Source organism: Dufourea novaeangliae, unplaced genomic scaffold (genome assembly GCF_001272555.1).
Source record: "Dufourea novaeangliae isolate 0120121106 unplaced genomic scaffold, ASM127255v1 scaffold112, whole genome shotgun sequence".
NCBI classification, from domain to species: Eukaryota; Metazoa; Arthropoda; class Insecta; order Hymenoptera; family Halictidae; genus Dufourea; species Dufourea novaeangliae.
Window position 1 is genome coordinate 615626 of NW_015373993.1, and position 23363 is coordinate 638988.

The window sequence follows — 23363 nt, forward strand, 5'->3', positions numbered from 1 at the left end:
ATTTCGTCGCGTATAGATTACTTGTATATAGATAGCCTAATTGAACACTCTTGGTAGGTCTATGTTTCGCGTCGTGCATAGCCCACGTTAATGAGTTCTCTGAGAAGGAAACGATATTTAAATGCAATTATACCAAATAGTCGGCACTTGGTTCGAATGTGAACAATTATTAATCGAACCGACCGATAAAAGTTTGTATTTCCTAATCGTCATACCTATCCCTTCCTCTTCCCACTTTCTCTTTCCGTTTCGTGCAATTATTTGTTCACCATATTGTCCGTTTTGCATCACACACACGAAAACACACCCGCGCGTGTGTCACTTCCTTCTCTCTGTGGACTTCATCTCTTTTTTTTCTCTCTCTATCTATCTATCTTCCACCCTCCCTATTACATCTCTCTCTCTCTCTCTTTAAACATACTGTATTTATTCTTTTGTAGCGAAAGCGATTGCGTGTGAATCGACGTATGCCCGGAAAAATCGGCCTTTGAAACTTACTCGGGGTGACTTACGATAAGTACTCCTTAAGTGCGTTTCCGATTCGACCATGACTTGAAATTATTCAGGTTTCCTATTTTCGATGCTGAGATATTTATTTCGAATACCACTATGTATTCGTTCCGTTGAGAATGTTATTATTGATTATGTAACGACTCGTTGCATATTGTATGTATAAACAAATACATTTCCGCTTCGACGAATGACAGGAACTCGTGACGCATCGAACATTGAAGTCAGAGCCATTTCGGAAATAAACGAGCGGGGGTAACTGCCTCCGTAATTTTAAGGTTAAGTGTGTTTTCAGGGTCATCGGGTCGAGGCGGTTCCAATGTTACTATCGATCGCGACTCAGGTGCGTCCGGTGAAAAATATTTTGACACTGAACGCATTGCAACCATGTAAACGCATGTAAATATAGGAATATTAACAGAACAAAATTCGATGATCGTGCTCGAAGTTTGATATAAATACAGAGACCCATAAAAATTTGTACATTTTCGTAGCGTAGTCGGTGTATTTATTAGCGGAGTAACGGAAGATTTTTTTTTGAAATGAAAATCAAAACGTAAATAAGCTTGATCGCTTTCTAAGCTCACGGAAGACACCCCCAGTAATTTCGCTTTGAAACAGTGTTTCTTTATCCTCGTAAGAACATTGTAGCGGATCAGATCTTCGCGAAAGTGTAATCTCTCGAATTCGTAATTTTCGAACGCGAGTTTAGTTACCGATTTGATTCGAGAGTACTTTGATCCGTCCGACTGCAATTTTTCGCTGTAACATATTTAAAATGTGATCTTGCGGCGGGTTTGTACTTAATTGACTCTAGAGGAACCGGAAACGCTACTTCAGACCTTAAACGTCGATGCACCGCAACGTGTTGGTGAAGTTTGCGTAAAAAAAGTATAAAGTATGTAAACGATAAAGATCTATTTATTAAAGATGCGAATACGTTTGAATCTTTGGAGTGACGTTTTTTCTTGATTCGAATTAAGAGAATTTAAGCTATGGAGTAATTATTGTAGCGCACGTGTACATGATTATGTTGTATCCTTGTTTAAACTTTACCTATGAATAAGAATATACGATATCAAAACAGACTCGGTATTACACCATTCCGTGATCAACAAATTCAAATAAATTTAAAATGCAGGAACAAGCGATATACAAACATGCCATTTCCACAATTTTATTTTCCGTCGAATGCTATAATATTTCACTAATAGTAACGTCCAGTAAATGATGTCAATTAAAGTAATAAATTATTAGGAGCAACCAAGCACGTATCACTATATACATAGAAATATTACACATTTCACTAATCTGCGCTCTACTATAAAACGCTAACGACTGAATAGCGTCGAATGCCGATATAAGAAAGACTCGTTCATACTTTTCTCCTTCTGCTTTTATAAACCTTTGCACTTTCGTTTTCCGAGTCGGACACGAAGGCATACTGTCGTGTGAGTAAAAATCTTGCGTTTGTTGCTCGTTTCAGCAGCTTCCTGGAAAGTTCTGTACCTCTGCCGCGAACGTACTAACGTGCGTTTAACGAGAAAGACACATTTAACTATCAAATGACCAAACAACATCGACGCTCGTACAGAGCTTTCTATTAAAAAGATCTCAATCTTAAACGTTCCAAGTAGCAACGAGTATTTCAGTTAAAACATCATCATATATCTTCCTTAATCATTTCGTATATTACGAACAACTTTCGGAAGTATTGGTCACAGTTTGAGATAACACGAACAGTGTATATATATATATATTATATATAGGTCAATTAAACGGACTTAAATGTAGTATCAAACATGGCATCTCCTTTAAGATATCTATACGGAAATTCTATCAACGCGTCACAAACGATCCTAAATAAAATCATCTTAAGTACGTAACGTTAGACATACTACGATAATGTAAAGAACCCATGATGTGCATGCATCTATGCGTGGGTTAGAAGTATTATACAACGTTAGTCGCTGAATCGCTGATTTCGGGTAAGAACTACGCGCGTACACGCGTACTACACTAGAGTCAACGGGAAAGCGGACAAAACATGAAAGCGATCACGAAATTACTACTACACATATGTACACGTATCGCGCAGCGTTCTGCGACTTCTGACGATAAAAGCGAATTACCGAACTTCTTTTACATTTTCATGTTTTTTTTCTGCGTGTTGTTTTTATATAAACAAATTGATAGCACTTTTAGGCATTCTTCACATACAGATAACATCCATTCTATATGCACTCGTAAATAAATCGAACGTAGACTGAAACAAAGGTTCTTCCCACCCTAGCGCTTAAAAAATGTCATTTTTCAAAAATTTCTTTAGAGGAACTGGTAAGGCAGAATGTTCTCAAAATTTACAGACACTTTTATCGATCCTTTTAATTGTGATGGTGTTAGGTTAAAAGAAAAAAAAAAACATTATAACTGAAAAAGTTCAAAAGTTCAATTGTTTTAACCGCCTAAAGTAGGAAGACCCCTCAACCGGAGTATTAATTAGGTCGTCATGATCACCATATGTTAAAATCTTCATGCTACAGTATGTCATTCACTTGTAAACCGATTTCCGGTTGAGACACGTTCTCCGTCGTGAATTCGAATGGTTCCACTTGGTCCTTGATGTCCTCCTCGATTTTCACCGGGTTATTACTCATGTGACCGACCATCGGCTCGTTGCATTCTACATTGGGTGAGTTCAATGCATCTTCCTCCTTTATCTCCTCTTTCATCATGAATGCCTGCTTCTTCGGCTTTGTTTCCCGCTTAGCATCCGCCCGTTCCCTCTCGTACATGAATGTCTTTCGTTTCCTTTTCATTGGCTTGCATACCTTTTTGTACAGCACGTTCATCTCTTTTACTCTGCTGGTCGGTATTGTCCAGTCCATCTCCTTGGACGTTGTGTCGGAGTTCCGTGTTGGATCCATTGTACTCTCGTACTCTGGGATCTCTAGACCCAATTTTTTCATCACGCTGATCATTATATCATCAATATTACCGTTAATTATCAAGTCCGCCTTTTTATCCTAAAACCAAAGTACCCTCCTGTACTTTAACTATACTGATTTTCAGAGTAATAAATGCAAAGTAACTTACATAGATACAAGCTTAAATTATTAATCGGATAATTAATAGATAGAGATCATGTTATACAATATGATTAATTATAGAATGAAAATATTGTCTTACATGTTTTGTTGGTTGTAGATTACATATAACAAGACGACCTCCATACTTTTTGGTGTACAGAGGCAAATTACCACTGGGAATAATTTGTAACGTCGTCCCTAGACATATACTCAAGTCCGCCACACTGTAAACGTATTATTCGATATCAGTCTCATGCTCATCGTTTCCGGTATCGTGATAAATGAAATATAATTGTCAACTAAAACCTGAGACACCGAGATAGGATTTTCATATCAACGAAAGCTTTCCAAAATATTTTTTCGCATACTTGCGCAGATGCACCAAAATTTTTAAACATCTAATATGTACTTCAACAACCGTGAAATGTTCTCTTCCTTTCATCTGTTCGCAAAAAACATCAAATTTTTAGTGAATAATTGCATTAAAAAGCAGTCACACTTAGACATGACTAGACGTTTCTCTTGCAGATACGTTTCTATTAATTTTCTTCTTACAAAAGTTTGAGCAATGCGTCCAGATTTCCACCTTTAGCGTGCCATAATATGGAACATAATTTACCAGTAAATCAACATTCTTATTAAGATCGAAATATTGAATTACCTAGAGTGTAGATCAGACAATGTCAGATCACTATCCGGCAAGTTGTGTTCCCAATCGAGGATGGTGTCGTGCATGCGGCCACGACATGGACGACCGCCTATCTGTTCAGACCTACACACAGTGTCTAGCGATTTCTTGCCCACACTTTTGGTTGCAAAGTTCCGAATGAATTGCCTGCAATAAAAATATATTCACATTGTTTTAATCAGTGGATTCCACATATTACAGAGTATCATGTATAACTTTCAAGACAAAATATTAACCTGCCACATTTATCACATTGTTCAGTAAACATGTTACCATGCAACTCCGCAAGGTGCTGTCTCTGTACTCCTGATCTTAGATGCAAGCCATCAATATTCTGACTAATGATGAACTTAATTTTTTCTGGAAAAAAATGGATATCGATACGAATTTATTATTTTCCATAAATTATCAGTATCTGATAATTATACTCACTGGCTTCTATTAATTTTTTCAATGCCATGTGAGATTTTGTAGGTATTGCTTCATCAAAGGAGATATTCATAGTTGGCTTCAAACCTTTCTGCTCTAATGTCCATACTCCATTTGTACCTCTATAATATTAAATATTGAGTATACAAATTGAAATAGATTAATAGAATTTCAATACAAATTTTCTTATATTCATTACTTCTCAAAGCCTTTAATTGAAGACAAAAGTTTCTAAACAATTTACGTTAAATAGGGAAATATAAACAAAAATTAATAATCGTAATTATGATATATCTAGTAATGATAAGAAAAACAATGAAATGAACTTTCATTTCGAATATTTCGAATGTATAAGCAAAGAATGAAACATATTTTCGTCTCTACAGTGCCAAGAACATATCACACGAGTGAGCATTAATTTCATTATCATTTCGGGAGGGATCATCGTCACCGATGTCGCGCGCAACAATGGTGGACGCAGCGACCGAAACGGATTCCGCTAGTTTCTTCGCAGCTCCCGTTTCCGCCTGATTAATTTAAAAGAATTGACCGGTGGCGCTTTCGGGAGCACAACAGAACGGGTTCATGGGCCATCGGGGCTGCAGGGGGAGGTGAAGGGGTGAACAGAAATAGGGTGGGGATTCGAGCGAAAAATTACAAATGATAATCACCGAAAATCCGGAATGCCCGCTGCAGTGCTGATGCCGGCGCCGGTGTGAACAACGACGTGACGTGCCGCTTGTATCCACTCGGCGAGAAGGCCGCATTTCAGTCGTAACGCCTCGACGCTGTCGTATCGCTGAAAAACCCAGGCAAGGCACGATATTAAAAAAAAAAAAAAGAGAAAAATTCGAAACGACAAAGAGTCAAAGTTGAAGGGATCGTGGATGGCCGATCAACTCCCGCCAAACGACCGTACGGAAACAATGCATCTTTACCTCCTCAACACCCAGCACTCCTTTGTTTTCGTAGTGCGAAAGCCCGTCCGCGTAGCTGCATGACATTTTGCCTCGGTTCACCGCTCCGTAAATTCGACCCAACAAAGCCCCCAAAACCTTCTGAACGCTGACAATGGTTCTCGATCCGATTTCTTTTTTCTCTAGCGCGTAGTAACCAGCATCCGGACGCCCAACATCAACAAGCCATCATCGTGTAGGTCCGCGCGGGGACACGTAAACAATTCGTAAGTTAATGACCGCGTGCTGTTATGTTTATACGCTACGAATGACGATAAGTGATAGGAAACTCGAGATCCACCGAGAACGCATTCTCTGTTTTATAGACTGCACTGCATGCAATGGAATGGCACTTGAACAGAAAGAAGATAATAAACGTGCGACGCCTGCGCGTTCAATCGCCCCGGGACTGGCGGTTTAGCGTTGCGGACGCTTGAGTTTCTCGCGTCCCTTCAATTCATGCCGCGGTCAGTCAGCGACGCCCGTAGTAGATGATCGCCACTAAATTCCGCCGGCGCCATATTCGAAACGAAATTCAACACCCTTCTCGCATTTACAATTCCAGTCAGAATGTTTTAAACCACCTGGAACGAACAGAAGTAAGAAAAGTTTTAATGTTCCATTTATATCAACATGCTTTCGAAATTTTCATAGTCCAGCAACACTTATATCCTGATCCAAACACTTACAGACTAAGAGACAGATTTAAAAGTAATCTTCAGTTTTATATACATATTTATGTGCCTTTATTTCAATCAAATTATTAAAATATTTAAAGTTCTACACATTCTCATAAAATTTAGTATGTCATATATCTGGTCTTGAAATAATCTAGGTTCGATGTAACAAAGAAAACCTTCCTTTCAAACAAATTACAAGTTCGTAGCCCTCTAATCATAAATTCCACCTTTTACAATTACCCTTATAACTAACTTCAATCTGAGTACTTTAAAGACTAAAGTTACTCAAACTTATGAAACAATTATGAAGCTTCGAAAATCGTACGGAAAATTTACAAGTTACAGAAGAGAGAATTATTTGCGATGGATAAATTACAATATTTTATAAGTCTGAATAAAAATGTTGAGTATAAATATATTGTAAAATCATGTATATAAGTAGTATTTGAGGCAATTGTTGTGAAATTTATTCAAATACTATTGTAAATTGTGTATTTTCTTCTCAGTTATTCAATAAGAAACAGTTAAGTTGCCTGTCACTACGCCTATCTCATATTTTTGAAAAAGCGCGGGAAAATGGCAAATAAGGGATTTTCTAAAATTATGGTAGCCACCTACTGGCGGAAAGTGGAACCAAATCAGAACTTTTAGACTAGTTCCCGCAGTCACCGCCAGATGTCGCCACATACCAGTTTGGTGCAGTTTCCTGTGCTTTTTGTAAAAGTTCTAGAATTAGTTTCAATTTCCGCCACCAAATGGCTACCGTAATTTTGGTAAAATCATAAATTTGCTCAAAAAATGGTAGCCTCATGTTTCTTATTATTTTTTTGGTAAATTGAAATTAGGAATAGGAGACGAGATAGTGCTGGGATTAATGAATAATGCATTCGTATGATTTGATTCTTTTTTATTGAAAGAATCGTAAAAAAATGTACAACTTTCAATGGTATTTGTATAAATTTAATAACAATTACTTTAAATACTACTTGTATATATATAGTTTGGCTAACTGGGCTCGAGTTGGATTATATGTAATTCCCGAATTCACCCTTCTTATAACGTAGAGAGCAGCAGAAAATCTCTGATTTTTTGTACGATCGGTATTTCAGAGCATGTGACACGATGTCCCGTAAGATGTTAGGTCTATTCTATATCTTGTCTGTGGTGATACATTCTTGCCTCAGAGTGCAATACTGCGTAACTGTGCGTAACTGAAAAATGGCTACTCCTACAAGGGTAGCTTGGAAGAAGGTGAAACCGATTCTCTCTCTAAATCAAAAAGATGCTCATAGAAGAGTATTACTATTGTATAAAGCATGGTACCGACAGATTCCACAAACGGGTATGTATGTTAATACTTTTTGAATTTGGTATTATTTAGAAACGACCTTGCTTAACCTAACTGGTGAAAATAGTTATATCAGAATTATCAATTTACTCTGTACTTTTCTGTAAAGTAACAGTTCGAAGTTCACTTATAACACTGTTTTAACAAACGTCACTTGTAACTGCAGCTTCTACATGTAAGTTCATTTGTTTTGTAGTATTGGATTATGATATCCCTAAAACAGAAAATGATTGTCGGGCAAAGTTGAAAGAAGAATTTAAACGTCATGCTAATATTACAGATGTAAGGGTTATAGACTTGCTTGTTATTAAGGTACATAAATATGAATGTTATAATATACTTTGCTATTGTGCTTTTATTGTCTTATGTAGTTTAATGAAAAAAATTTAATAAACTAGGGTCAAATGAAACTTCAGGAAGTTACCAATATGTGGATACCTAAAGGAGGTCTTATGAACTATTGGCAGGAGACATGGGAGCCAAAGCCAAAAGATTTCTTGTCAAAATTCCTTTCGGGCCAAGACTCGAACATTTAACTTCGGTCAGTATGCTAAGTATGGATAAATACTCATGAGTATTTGTAGAGTAAATTGTGTATAAATTATCTGAAGAATGTATATATATATACATATATTGTACACCAGAAATTGCAAAATAAAAGTGAAAAGGGGAACAAGATGTAGCTGTTTATTATAAAAAAAATCAAGTTATACATTATTTGAAAAGATGTATCTTTAATCGATTCTTACAGAATATAGAATATTTCTTTTAATTTACACTGTTTATCTTTACATTGATATATTATTATTCACTTATATACATTTGACAAGATGATATATTACTAAGCACCTTAGGTACAATCTAGTTCACTTTTCACAGCCATACGGATAATTTGCTTTCCTTCAGTGAACAAAGTATAGAAGTATACATATACATACATACATATATATACATACATATGCCTGAATCGTGTGAATTCGAACATTGCGTGAATAAACACGCGTTGCAGTAATATGTATATGCGTGTCGCGTCAATATTCTCCTGCATCACAAAAAAAAAAAGGGAATCATCGTTTGTGCTAAACTCGAGATAGACATCTCCGCGATTCTCTGCGTTTGTGTACTTTGGTTAATTATTTTTATAAAACAGTTCGCTTTATTCTCATCATTAGATTTTCGGATTAAAAAAAAAAAAAGAAAGGACTTCTAATAGATATAATCCCGCGTTATGTAAAAGACATGTTCGTCGTCGATACAACGTGTACTTTTTAGTACAAGTCATATAAAATATCTAGGTATTAAAAATATACACGTTCGGTAACTTTTATACCCATACATTCCTCGTATCTATACTTAAAAAAAAAAAAAAAAAAAAAAAAAAAAAAAAAAAAAAAAAAAAAAAAAAAAAAAAAAAAAAAAAAAAAAAAAAAAAAAAAAAAAAAAAAAAAAAAAAAAAAAAAAAAAAAAAAAAAAAAAAAAAAAAGAAGAGAAACAAATGGCAACAACACAACATGCTTATGACTCGTAGACCTTGTAATGAAGTTTTTGTGCACTCATACGTTTCATAGCACAGGGTTCTATATACTTGTGTGCTTTCTCTTCGAGGGAAGGAAAACTGAATTATCAAACTATACTTTCCCGCTCCGATTGTATATCGTAGCCCGCTATCACACCACGTCTCAATGAAACATCGCTGCTCCTTAATCCGTTTCCACTGAACAGATTTATTAGCCAACTTCTGATCGAATTCCTCGCGGAGGATTTCTTGTCCGGCACACTGTCCGTATTGGGGACGGACGCCACTTGATCTAAAGAACGCCAACGTTTGACAGGCACTACTTCCCCGATGCAGCCACTTTCATCTCCTAACAACGGTGTCTCTGCCTCGTTCGGCGATCCATCGGTATGGGGCACTATTATCACATTACCGTTGGGATAATTGTTATTCAACACTTTCCCGGAAATGTTCGTCTTCGAGTTTGTCCGTGTGCACTTGTCACAGTTCTCCAACGATCGGAAACTCTTCTTCGGCTGCTTCCACGAGAAATTCGGCGATTCGAACCTTTTGTTGTACCATTCCAATGGGAACGGGTCCAGCGAACGAGACTCCCGTATTATGTTCTGGAATGGATAGTCACTGGTGGAGGATGACGAGGCTATCGTCGATAAAACTCTTGCGTTTTTCCGAAACTTCGGCCTGGTGTCGATGTAGAAATCATCGAGCGTCATTTTAATGGTGATCGGCCTTGGCTCAGCGTCGTCCAGCGTAACGTTGTCCAACGTTGTCTTGGATACACTGTCTGCTAGATAAAGAGGAGATCGTTCGATTTTTCTTGAGTTGAGAGATCTTGGTAACGGGCTCGATCCTCCGCATTGGGACGAAGAGTCGTCTGTAGTTGGTCGCGGTACACTCGACTGTCTTCGACTGCCTGCTCCTAGGCCACCTAATAATGAAGCCTGACGAGAATCCGCGTTTAATTTCGGACTCCTTCTCGGTCTGCAGAAAAGCGGCGGTAGATCACCTACATCGACCTATACGAAAAAGATAAAATTACTCCGCTATAATCATATACATATACTTGTATATAAGATTGTACGGTAACCTCTCGTTTTTGGATAGCTTTTTCGGTGGCTCCTGTGAGCCAATAGGTTTTCACATCTCCCTTTCCTTTCATGTGAACCAAACCACGTTCTTCGATAATGTAACCACCGATTTTGTCCAAGGCATCTTTGCACTGTTCGCTTATGTGAATACGCAATGGCTCCCCGTTCGATTCCATACGAGAGGCAGTGTTCACGGTGTCCCCGAAGAGACAATACCTGGGCATAGTTAGACCAACTACACCAGCCACCACGGGACCTGAAAATATTTTATTTTTTAGAGATTCGTGCAAAATATCATCGAGTTCATTCGATGTACACGTTGGACGACGAGTCCTACCTGTATGGATTCCTATACGTAATTTAAGCGTGTCTTGAGGCCTGTGTGCTATGGTGTGGTGTTTCACGGCATTGAGCAGTTCCAGGGACATCGATGCAATTTCCCCGGCGTGTCTGTTTCCATTTTTGATAGGTAAACCAGAAACCTAGAAGGATACGATTTCTGTGAAATTAAGTAGGTCAGGGGACCGCAAAGAACTCGTTTAATTTTTCATTCGGGACTGATTGGACACGATCTAAGCTGATTTCGACGAGTGAATACACTCACCACCATGTATGCATCGCCGATAGTTTCCACTTTGTACACATCGTATCCTTTGATAATGCGATCGAATAAAGTGTACAGGTCGTTCAAAAAGTTTACAACCTGTAAAAATTATTACACGGATAATTTTAATATATATATATATATACGTAAGGGACACGCGTTTATGCCATTCGAATATCTGATGTGATACCTGGAAGGGTGTACTCTCCGCCGACATAGCGGTGAAGCCAACGATGTCACTGAAGTAGATCGTGACCAGGTCAAAGGCTTCCGGTTCTACACCGATACCATTTGTCAAACAGTTAGCCACGGGTCTGTTGGAAAAGAAAATCGGTTTTTAAACACACGACACGTTTGTTATATATAAAAAAAAACAGAATCAGTTTCCACAAGGAACCGTCGAACGTCAACTCACTCGGGTAACATTCTGTGAAGCAGATCCTCCGTTTTCTGCTTCTCCTCGAAAAGAAGGCGTGTACGTTCACTGACTAGATCTTCGAGGTTGTTCGCGTACTTCTCCATCATGTCCATCATTTGGTCCATAATATTCCGATGCCGGCCCGCTTTCATTTTCTTCAACCGCGTCCTTATCATTTTGAAATCAGGCCTTAGTTCCGGGCTTTCCGCCCAGCAGTCGGTAATCGTACTAACTATATACTCGGCACAGTCCGCCTCGGACTCGGAGAGTATCTCTATGTTAGGTCTAAACGGTGGTTCACCATCCTCCGGGAACCTCTTCACTCGGTCTATGATTTCTGTGAATTTTCAGAACGATATTTATATCGTCGGTTTTTAAGCGAGTTCTCGATCAACGAAAGCGAATTCATGTATTACTGTACCGGGGGGCCGTGTATAGTTACCTTTGGGTTCTAGATTCACGCCACCGTACGGCCCTTTCCGTCCAATCATTTCGAACAGTATTATAGCGAACGAGTAAATGTCTCCCTCCTGAGTACCTCTGATCGGAGCATTGGGATTCCTTAACAGCTCGGGTGCTTTCCAAAATAAATCTACAACAGAGACAAGGTACGCTTAACATAATATCGTCGTCGGTGAACCGTGGATCGAACTAACGGGATGTAACCATTCCATCGTGTCTCGTACTTCGATAATACTGATGTTCACCAATGCTATCGGACTCGGCGCAGTGCCGCATATCGTGCAGTCCGAAATCAGAGACTTGCAGTACCCATCGCGAGGTCACCACGCAATTGGAAGACTTCAGATTACCGTGACAGACTAGCACAGACGACTCATGAATGTACAGCATACCCTGGATCCGAGTGAAACCATCTTTAAAGCAATTGTACAGTTAGCTGGGTATCCCAGTATTCTGGGAACACTCACCTTAATGAGATCGTGAACTAACGACGCGATGAACATATCGTCCAACTTAATATCCTCGTTCTCGATTATGTCCTGAAACGGATAAGATCGATTCTATTGAGATCAAAAAGATCTATAGACCACGAGTTTTGTCTACGATGGGTGCAATAGGTAACGTACGTAAAGACTTCCTTTGGCGCAATAGTCCGTAATCAACAATATCCTCATCGGCTCGACGCACGCGCCGATGAACGAGTTCAGATTACCGTGCCGGATCTCCCGTAGGATACGCATCTCCTTCATCACGTCCCGCGAGATGTCCTTCTTTTTCGAGAACTTCAGCTCCTTTATACGCACCACCACCCCATGGTAATGCCCGGTTTGAGCGAACACCTGGCCGCCGCATCTTGACTCGTAGGACATTGCACTAACTAAGCTTAACTGGAACGGAAATGCAAGGAAACACAATTGTAAAATCGTACAGTTGGAAAAAAAATAACAGAATTCACTGCTGAATGTGTTCAATCCTTATAAAACGTTGCACTGTTTATATTTCCGGAATGTCTCTTCGAATTCGAATGGTACTTAACGCAAAATGGAGGCAAAAATATATAATTCTTAGCCCCTTCTCCAGAGTAATAGGCGATCAAGTTCAATCCTCATAAAACGTTATACTGTTTATATTTCCGGAATGTCTCTTCGAATTTGACTGGTACATAACGCAGAACGGAGGCAAAAATATATAATTCTTGGCCCCTTCTCCAGAGTAATAAGCGATGAATCGAGTTAGCTACCTTACTAGGGGAGGACATCATGTTGTCAAGATGAGGATAACCGTGTATCTCGCTGGGATCGATCTTCCACAGCAGTCCCTCGATTTCCTGCTCGATCTTCCATCTACGATATATGCTCATCGTGATCACCGCCGCGCAGAACAACAGAACGGCGAGGACGCCGGCGGCGACGATGCTACGCAGATGCGTGTCGTCTTTCGGACAGTGTTCATTGAGAAAACCGCATCCTGGCTCTGCTTCCGGTTTGTTTTTACCTGGCCAGTCCATCGACTCCGACGGTCTGTACACCTGCGAACCGAAGAGGGTATCGATTCTTTTTTACGGGTTTCCAGACGCCGATCGTTTCTTTCCTCGTGGATCGTTTGGCGCGGAGTGAACGGCGACGGGTTCGTTGTGTGGATTTCACCCTGTTGGAATTGGCCGACGGGTTTCATTTGATAATCGCAGGAGAAGTTGTTCAAACGGAACGGGTCCTTCTTCAGGGCCAGCACCGAGAAGTTCCCCTCCGAGTCCCCGAACTTGTCGAATTTTATCGTCGCCCCGCTTACACCTGTGTTCAGGAAAATCCAGACTCTCGTTAAATAATTATTCAACACAATAACGTGTCTTGTTCCCGACTCTATGTCACGAATTACAGATTCATTTACCGAAGGGGGCAGGCATGCATTCAGAATTCATAGAATCAGACGTGCCGAGAAACCAATGATCGATCGGTATCGAGAGATCACTTTAATCTTCGATCTGGTCTTATCCTATAGAAGACATCGGGGGATCGTACAAAAAAAAAAAAAAAAGGACAAACCACCGCGCGTGTAGATTCGAGCGGCGACTTGCAGATTGCAGCTGTGTGTTAACGGATTATACGTACTTACTTTGATACGTGTGATTCCTGATAATCGTCTCTATGATCTGCGTGCCGTTACTCGCGATCTCCTCCAGCGTGTGCTCCGGCTGGTCACGCAGCAGCTGGTCCAGGGCTCTCGCGTACAGTTTCACGGAATCGTACAGGTACGCGGCGTGAATCGAGACGTACTAAAAAAAACAATAACGCAAATCCCCCCAGTTTCGATAAGTTTCCACGTAATTGTTTATGATTCGAAGGATCTGACAGCAGGATGTCGCAGGAAGAAAAACTTACCTTCTCGTACTTCCGCAGCAGTTCAGGGATCACGAAGTTAAACGGCTCTTTGCTGCTGTACTCGCGGACCCGTTTCGTGAACTCCTCGTAATTCTGTGTCGGTGGCGTGGACATCACCACCATCAACGATTTTGCCCTCTTTAGAAAGTCCTTCGGCTCCAGGCAATTGTGCAGATTGTCGAAATGTTCCGGTTCTGGAAGGTAAAGCATCCCCGTGTACGTGACCCCATTGGTTTTCCAGGCAGGCTCGAATCAAGATTTTTTATGGCACAGGGCTATCATATTCAGGAGCTCTTTTGGTTGAAAAGAGGTGGAGGTTGGGTGATTTTTTTTAATACAGTACAAAATACATAAATCTTCAAACATTTAAATCTATTTTAACACTAACCGTACCGAGACTTTTATATACCTATATGTACGGTTAGTGTTAAATAAAATTGAAGAACATTTAATCATAAAAAAATGAAAGGTTCAGAACAGGGCCCCCCCCCTGGAACATGAGAACCGGTCCTACAGCTCTCCCTAGATCCCCCCTTAATGAGTGGTTCCATGAAACGTCATTTTTTCAGCTTTTGAAGAACAAATAACCAGGTAATGGGGGTGGGACTGAGATATTGTATAATCTTTGTAAACATCGTCGTTGGGAGTCCTCCGTGTACGGTCACGTGTCAAGAAATCGGGTCACCAGACCGTAGCCGAGCTTGACCCGTGTGACGTTTAGCCAATCGGGGGATTATATACGGAAATGATGAGGTAACGAGAAACATTCCCGCCGAAGGATAGACCCGCAAGAAGACGACGTGTGTGGCGTTGCTGTCGGCGGAATCGGGTCAATCGAATTTCACGAATCGTTTTCTCGGCTGTGACGTCGATCGGGCAGTATATACTCACTCCATAAGTACTTTTGCGCCTCGCGCGGCGAGTACGTCATCATGTCCACGTGTATCACCATGTACTCCCCGTTGTCGAGCAGACGTTGGTTCTGCATCGCGTTCATCATGTCGATCAGCGACATCGCCGTGCCCAGGAATATGTATACTGTTCAAACATGTTCAACGTGTTTCCGTTAGAGGGACCGAAGAACGCGTAATAGGGTGTTCATACAAGTGTACACCCACGAGCAAACTAGGCTTCCACTAGGGAAAAAAGTGGCGTTGGGAAACGGCTTCTTACCACTTGGTATTGGGAATTATAGAAGTTTATGCCAAAGGATCTTTCGATTTAACATTTATTTCAATACTTGAAATAAATTTACCAAGTACTAGAAGGTCCTACTACTACGTAACTTTTTCCTCTAGAGGAAACCGAGGTTGCTCGTGAGGGTACATCCACGAGCAAACTAGGCTTCCACTAGGGAAAAAAGTGGCGCTGGGAAACGGCTTCTTACCACTTGGTATTGGGAATTATAGAAATTTATGCCAAAGGATCTTTCGATTTAACATTTATTTCAATACTTGAAATAAATTTACCAAGTAGTAGAATGTCCTTCTTCGTAAGAAAAGAGCTTCCTACCATTTGGTAAAATTTATTTCAGGTACTGAAATAAATGTTAAACCGAATGTTAATTTGGCATAAATTTCAGTAATTGCCAAAACTGAATGGTAAGAGGCCCTTTCCTTACGTTATGTTCCGTCTTAGACCGAAACGACGGCTATAGAGTCAGACGGTACCGTTATTTTTCACTATTTTATTTCCTTCGTCCGGGCAGTTTGTACATTTTCGCGACTAGCCCTTGCAATTTAACTGCGTTCACAAAGAGAATAATAGACAAAAGACTCGAACATTTGGTCTGCAGTCCGCCACGTGCGCTCGGTAACCTGGGACCCATCCGCGCCGGGCCTTACCGGGGCGCGCTGACTCGCAGACAATACAGCCATAAAACCCTACCGTTGAGAGACTCGAAAATTCGTGACCACGTGCGCGATATTTTTCTGGCGTCCGTTTCGCCCTGAAGGAGAGTTTTTCCACCTCCACGTCACTTGGAAAAACCCAGGAATTTGCCTTCCCCTTCAGGGCATAACCAATAAGGAGGCGAATTTTGGTAACGCCTTCAGCGAACTTGGAAGAAACGCGACGTCACACGAAACTCGACAAGCATTCGAAAACATTCACTCGTATTCGAACATTCATTCGCAAACACTCGTATCGACAAAAGTCACACGGACTCAATTCATTCGACAACATTCACCTCACGATTCGTCAGCTCTACCGGTCGAGCAATTATATTAATTATTCTCACTTAAAGAATATTGAAACAGTTGCCTAATATTAATTTGGCGAGCAACAGTCGCAACTATACGCGTACCACGACGGTCGAGCCTGGAATTTACAACTCGTTACTTTTTTCCCTAGTGGTAGCCGAGTATGCTCGTCGGTGTACACGAATCGTATACGCGGCGAGACGATTTCCAGAACGGAAACTCTTGACTTTCACGCTTGTGTGTTTCTGCAGGCGTAGGAAAACTCGCCCGTTTGCCGCGAATTATCAATGAGATCATCGAACGGGAACAACCGTGGACGCTACCACGATTACACGAAGGAAATCGGTACGGAAATAGTCGCATGGAACCGGGTGAACTGTAAGCATGTACGAAGCGTGGGCTCTATCGAGACGATCGAGAGTTTTACGGAGCTGATGAATCATTGACATGATCGTGACAGTCGCCGTGGATTAGGAGATATCGTGTGGTAGTCAATTTGGCACTCCACAGGTGGATACGTGCGTTGCAGTAAAGACGAGACAAAATCTCGAACTTATTTTGGAACAAGGATTGGACTTGAAACTGAGTTTAGACGAATCAGAAGGCAAAGGACCAAGTGTCCCAAAACGACAATAAGTAGTTTAAGCTGCATAATAATGCTTTAATTCACTAATTTCTTCACTTTAATATCGTAATAAAAGGTGCAAAATATCTGAGAGAACGTATTGTCATAACATTTTAATCGTCGTTGGAAGAGTATATTGACAAGCCATTTTGACTTGCTTGGTAGTTCTAATGTTAAACTTCCGGTTGATTCTACGACCACAAGATATCTCCTCCGTCAAGAATTACCGGCTGGATATCGAAGCTCGTGTGTATCACCGATTCGAATGGAACAGGACTGGATCGTACGAATCGATGGATTAGGAACGAGTTCCTGGAACATCGAGAAAGATTCCCATGACACGACAAATATTCCCACGAAACACAGAAAAGGAAATAATCTCGTTTCGAACGATCCAATAGTGTTCCCACTAGATTAATGTAAATGGAAGTTGGACTGACTCCTGGTCATATTTTTGGTCTCCTGTATAAGTTGGAACCACACGCTGACTTGACAACAGGGCAGCCGTTCCTCGCAACACGTGTGCCGATCCTCGACGGTCTTGTAATGGTTCAGGGTGAGATTGTTCTTGGTCGCCTGTTCCTCCAGCGAACGGGCGACCGTCGACCATGCGCTCTCGGTGATGATCGTGAATTTGTTCCAGCCGTAGTGTAGCAGCAACGCGATCACCGACTTCGTCACCTGCGTGTCCGGCGGCTCGGTCCTCGCGAACGTGTTCACCTTCGAGGCCTTGTAGTCCGAGCATTTCTGAAATCGAACAGACGATGTCAGTGATGTTCTTCCGTTCCCTGACTTTCGCCGATAACACTGCCCATCAGGCATCCGTACGTAATTTAATTCATTATCTTTCAATCGATATTGCAGGATTATTAGTTAAGTAGAATGTAAAAATTAAATAGCTTAATTCTAATACAATTTTACTTAATACTTTAACGTAACGAGGATAATATTGTATTTTTTGTAATTAGTTGCATTGCGTATTGCATTTCGGTGATATTTATTTTTTATAACATAAGATTTTACCAACCGACGAATGTTTTTTTTTTATATTTTTCCGTAACTTCTGGAGTGGGGGACCAGTTCGTATTCCGGGGGGGGCCAGGCCCACCCTGGCCCCTACCTAGTTACGCCAATGGTGAAGACCACGGTGGATGCATAAACTAACAAGAGAAGGACTTTGATTGCCCAACTTCGATTTCAACAGGGTTTTAGAAGGTGATAGTATACAGATTTCGAATGAAATTTGAACACTGTTCGCGACGGAAGTAGCGGAAGTCATCAGCAAAGCCATCGAATAAAAAGGACATCAAAAGGGTTGAAACCGCGAATTGGAGAGGAATGGACAAACGGATGAAAAGAGGTTGCGGAAGAATAAAGGCCAGAAAATTGAAACGTGGGAGGGATGAAGGGGAAGGACAGCGAAGAAGAAGAAGAAGAGGATGGGTCCAAAAGGAGAGACAAAGAGAGTGCAGGGAAAAACAGGAAGAAAAAGGGAGGATGGAAAGAGAGAGTATAAGAGATCGAAAGAGAGTAGAAGCCAGGAGAGTAACGCGGCAAAGTGGGCTGCGTCGGGTGCCATGGTGTGTGGCGCGCGGTTAAATATAAACCTGTGGCAGCCACCGCGAAGGAGGGCAGGAGGAGAAGTGGAATGAACGGGGCAAGCAAGCAGCAGCAGCAACTCTCTTCTCGAGCTCGCGCGCATAAGTGCGCGCACACGGGGCGGGTTGTGTCCCGTACCGTTGAAATGTGACATGCGCTCATTAACATATAAATTAAACGTGACAACTGGGGGGGGGGGTCAGTTCCTCTACTTTAAACCGTGGCAAAACCACCACGGGGATTACAGACCGCCGCGATCGACTTTCCTTTGTTTTTTATTTCTTTTTCTCTTTCCAATATCATCCACTGTCTGTTCCGTTCGATCGATCAGAGTCAACGAGACCCATGCGAATCTGTTCACCGATTTTCCCTCGCTACAATATTGCACCGTGGAACACAGCTGGCACCTTTCTCTCCTCCGGCACCGATCGTGTATCCGGTTAACGGAGAAAAAGGATCGTTTTTCTTGAGAACGGTTTAGGAAGAGTCACACGATTACGGCCGTGTGGAGGAGAAGAAATTTCTTCTGTTCGCGGGAAACGTACAGGGAGATTATAATACACAAAGGGTATCGGGTTAAAATCTGCTCCGTTTTATCGTCAAGATACAAAGTGGAGCGATGATATAATTGCTACGGAGAACAGTGTCTGTGGGTACACAGAGAGGCGCGGGTGGCGGATGTGATTTAACGTACGACGCGCAGAAAAAAAAAATCTCATCCGCTGCCGAGAACAGGAAGGCTCTACCCATTCCGCCGTGAATTATGTAATTTATCCCGTCGTACATTGTTGCGTTTCGTTGCAACAATGGATCGAATGTGGTTGGGATGCAACGCGTCGCGACGGGAAACTCATAGAGGATACATTCGATGCACCTGTTGGGAATATCTCGTCTAGAAGTAGTTGTGGATACGACGGCTTCGGTACTGATGAAACAGACGAGGTATAATTTTACAGCCGAGCCTGACCAAGGTCCGTCGTTTGGAACCGTCTTTTTTTCTCTGCTGTTCCTCCCACGGTTCCAGGAAGCCGTGATCGTCAGCAATTTACCCACCTGTCCGCGACTATTCCTTTTTTTTTTCACCCCCTCTCTCCCTCAGCCCTTCTGTTGTCTCCGATCGTACCTTCGACCGGCTGTGTTTGCGCGGGAATTTCGAATAGGAACGGTCAATATGGACACGAGCGAAACGTGCAAAAAGGGGAACTCTGACTGCTGGTCCGGTGAACGTAGGCGCTGCCCTGCTCCTTTTGGAATCCTCCTCCGGATGTTGCGAGTGTCGCGCGCACACACACGGTAAACGGAGAACAACGAGGTGCGTCGGCGTTAAATTCGCCGAAAGGAAGTGGTAGTACTACGCGCCTTGATAGCGAGATCATTGTAATCGTCGTTTCGGAAAAAAACGAAATTGATCCGGTCAGTGCGACACGACGGAATTGGAGGAGGAAGTAGGGCCCACCGTAGGCCGTCGCATCGGGAATGACAAAATTATTATTGTTCGTCGGTGGCGCGAGCTTGCCCGACGTTTGATCGCGAGGAGGAAGCCGTGGTACCCACGAACGCGCACGCGTCAGATCGGTAAGATCTATAGCCTCGACCTTGAAGGAATTAGGGGAACTCCGCCGTGAATTCAATCCTCTCCACCAATTCAATCGTCAATCTTGTAATCCCTCGAAACGCGCAACGGAGTCATCCTGTTGAGTTTATTACGTATGAAATTCTTCGGGCTCCATGAAATTTTCCATGTTCATGGATTAACTAATTATGCTACCGTCCTGATCTTGGAATAACGTCCGAAGATATTATTAATCACAGAATTCGGGACAGTCCACGATATCACGTTGTCAGGGATGTTTCCTGGAAACAATATACCCCAGTCGTGTCGGTCCGCCAAGAGGTTAGAAGTATCGGAGAAGGATCTCGCGATGGACGCAATCGTACGTAACTAAAACGCAGCGACCACGCAACCGTGTCCCCTTGAGTTTTGCATAAAACGCCCCCCCCCCCCCCGGTGATCGATGATCCGGTGGACGAAACTGGTCTGGGATAGAAAACCAGTTCCCCCGCCACCCGGTTGGTGGGTTCCCGTCGAACTGTGGGGCCCCAACAAAGAGGAGGACGCACGCACGCGCGCGCGCGCACACCTTGGCAGAATCGTATTGTTTTAAGACTGGACCCCTCTTCGGTGGAGAGTAGGGGGAGGGCCGCCGGTGAGGAACGAGCCGAGGGCCGGCGGGTAGACAAAACTTGACCAACCTGGTCGGTTTATCGTGGTTGGTGAACGAGGTGGGCTTTGGTCATTGCCGGCTCGCGACGTGCTGTTATTCTGGGCTCCACTCGGCTATATTTAGACGAGACCACCTTGAGGGAGCTCGAGAGAGGCCCGAGAGTGCTCTCCGTGGCCTGCAACCGCAGCCTTTTCTCTATTGGCCGATTGTGTGTTAGTTGTGCAACGCGTTCAGCCGCGCGCGCGCGATCCTTCGGAGGAGCTGTGATCGAGGAATTCCTAACCAACGTCGATTTATTATTTTTAGGTCTTTTCATCGGTATGTCGGAGGATTATTCTCGACGTTGAAATCTATAAAAGATCGAGGAAAGTCGTGGGACAATGAACGGGAGGAGATATTGAAGAGACGATTCGCGAAATTGGGAACACTGGGCTGTATGCAGACATTAGTGGACGATTGACACGTTTATCGCGGAGCCGATTTCGACTGACTTTCCGTTTATGCTGACGGTATTTTATCGTTATATTTGATATTTGTATTACGTGTCGGTCAGAACGGTCGCAATACAGTTGACAATACCGTCATAAACGGAGGTTCCTGGACAGCTCTGCGTGTAAATCACGAGCTTTATCGCGCCGCCGTAATTCTTCATTCGAATGTAAAATAATGGAGCTCGACAACGTCCATTTACTTGTTCCGCGGCCAAGAATATTTTCGGCACGCGGCACGTCGTGAATTCTCCGCGGAGAGCATTCTTTTAAATTTATATGTTACTGCTTTATAATTGTTCGCAGGCATCCATAATACATGACCAGCCCCAGATATTTTATCTTTCCGTCGCGTTTGCTCGGTGATCCGCGGCGGTCGTTCCACGAAGTTATGTCCACTCTCTGAACCTCGGGTTTTCTACTCGGCGGACGAACGCGAGTCTCGGGCCCCCGGTGCATCGACAATCGGGGCCCTGCTGTTCGTTGAATAACAATGGAGGATGAGAGTGTACGTATAATCGTCGTTCGGATCTCGCGAGCCAGTTTAATCGGAGCTGTGAATCGACGCTCGAACGACGGTTCTCGCGAATAGGGTCCTGGTTGAAAATTGCACGAACCGATCCATCGGTGACCCAGGTGAAAGAAATGAAACGATGTTTATTATCGTGCCCCGTTGCTTCTCCAGTGCTACTTTCAATTCTTCTCTTCCTGTTATGCACGCGCCCGCGATAGACGGAAGTCACACCCGAGGAGGAAGACTCGAAAGGAAGTTAAGAACGCGATGGAATATTAATTGCACGTGTTTTATTTCGCGTATAACTTGGTTGGGAAGACTGGAAAAGTATGATTGACTCCGAAATTTCTGGACGATTGATCTTGTGTTCTATCGAGGATAGAAATCGGAAGAGATAGAGGATCTTCCCAGAGTCATTTTTATCATCTTTGGTTACCTCGTGATGGTGTCCTTGATCACTACCCAAATAGCACAGAAACGTCATATGTATATCCGGAGAACGTACGTTCCGGGCGTACGGTACATACGGAGGATGTTCCGAAAAGGTCCATGTGCCCACTACGTCCTCGTTAAGATCTATGAATGTCCTAAGAAGGTCCTATTTACAAAGTGGAGGCGATACGAAGCAGGAAACGTCACGACATATTTGTGTATTGGGATTCCTTGACCCTTCCCGCACATTTTATTCTAACCTAGAGTATCACTCGTATAGATTAATAATCATATACGTTTCTTTTTATTAAAAAATAAATAGAAGCAATCTGATCGTGTGTCTAAATCCCATTTTTCCCGCGCTTTTTCAAGGTCAAATTTAGCGTTAAATTGAACTTAAAATTTATTTTAATGTAATTTTAAGTATGTTTACCAATTACTAGTTATTTATTTATAGAAAATATGGGATAGTCGTAGTGATAGGCTTAATAAACAACACATATGTACGAGTTAACTGTTTTTTATTGAAAAAATCTGATGAAAATACACAATTTACAATAGTATTTGAATACATTTCACAACAATTGCCTTAAATACTACTTATATATATACGAGTTTACAATATATTTGTAACAATATGTGTATAAATTCAGTAAAACATAGCTTAAATATTATTCAGATTTATAACAATAAAAATAACCCCCTCTTCTGTAACTTGTAAATCTCCCGTACGATGTTCAAAGCTTCATATGGAATGGTTTCATACATTTGTCGTCGAAATATTCATCTTGGTGACATTCGATAGATGTACTCCTGTGGAGGGGTTGCGAAGCAGGACACATCACGAGTTATGATTCACGACATATTTATGCGTGAAGTAAATGATAGATACGAGCACTCATTCGCACATTTCACCCACCACTGCCATATGCCCGCACGCTGCACGCCGTTGCCTGCAGTGAGTTGCACATCACTGTCCTACACCACCAACTGAATCACCTAGTGGTCACTGATAACTACCGTGATAACCAGTCATGTTCAAAATTACATCCATTCGGAAAGGCACGTACGGAGACTATCGTTCGATTCCCCGTGTCGAATACATGGTTTCTT

At 42.0% G+C, this 23363-nt stretch overlaps 3 protein-coding genes across 3 annotated transcripts in view; 1 reads left to right on the top strand and 2 right to left on the bottom strand.

Moving 5' to 3' along the window:
- Positions 1-2998: 2998 nt before the first annotated feature.
- Positions 2999-5825, bottom strand: LOC107187860 (NAD-dependent protein deacetylase Sirt6). The gene is made up of 7 exons (XM_015576046.1): positions 5655-5825; positions 5388-5515; positions 4720-4838; positions 4524-4647; positions 4261-4434; positions 3700-3823; positions 2999-3536 (listed from the first exon to the last, which is right to left on the bottom strand). The coding sequence occupies exons 1-7, from the start codon at positions 5718-5720 to the stop codon at positions 3048-3050; spliced, it is 1224 nt and encodes a 407-aa protein (XP_015431532.1). The 5' UTR covers positions 5721-5825; the 3' UTR covers positions 2999-3047.
- A 1714-nt stretch (positions 5826-7539) lies between these two features.
- Positions 7540-8372, top strand: LOC107187878 (NADH dehydrogenase [ubiquinone] 1 alpha subcomplex subunit 6). Its single transcript, XM_015576065.1, has 3 exons — positions 7540-7694; positions 7897-8012; positions 8099-8372. Exons 1-3 carry the CDS (start codon positions 7571-7573, stop codon positions 8234-8236), a joined length of 378 nt encoding a protein of 125 aa, XP_015431551.1. The 5' UTR covers positions 7540-7570; the 3' UTR covers positions 8237-8372.
- Positions 8373-9183: 811 nt separating this feature from the next.
- LOC107187907 (guanylate cyclase 32E-like) overlaps positions 9184-23363 on the bottom strand; it is a 71090-nt gene continuing 56910 nt past the window's right edge. The window contains exons 5-20 of the mRNA XM_015576104.1: positions 17433-17739; positions 15058-15204; positions 14167-14360; positions 13901-14060; positions 13429-13578; positions 13029-13321; positions 12415-12675; positions 12256-12327; positions 12013-12181; positions 11769-11918; positions 11324-11663; positions 11099-11222; positions 10909-11007; positions 10642-10786; positions 10304-10560; positions 9184-10232 (exon numbers count right to left, since the gene is read on the bottom strand). Of these exons, the coding sequence (XP_015431590.1) occupies positions 9324-10232; positions 10304-10560; positions 10642-10786; positions 10909-11007; positions 11099-11222; positions 11324-11663; positions 11769-11918; positions 12013-12181; positions 12256-12327; positions 12415-12675; positions 13029-13321; positions 13429-13578; positions 13901-14060; positions 14167-14360; positions 15058-15204; positions 17433-17739 (3777 nt within the window). The 3' untranslated portion in view covers positions 9184-9323. The remainder of the gene's footprint in view (positions 10233-10303; positions 10561-10641; positions 10787-10908; positions 11008-11098; positions 11223-11323; positions 11664-11768; positions 11919-12012; positions 12182-12255; positions 12328-12414; positions 12676-13028; positions 13322-13428; positions 13579-13900; positions 14061-14166; positions 14361-15057; positions 15205-17432; positions 17740-23363) is intronic.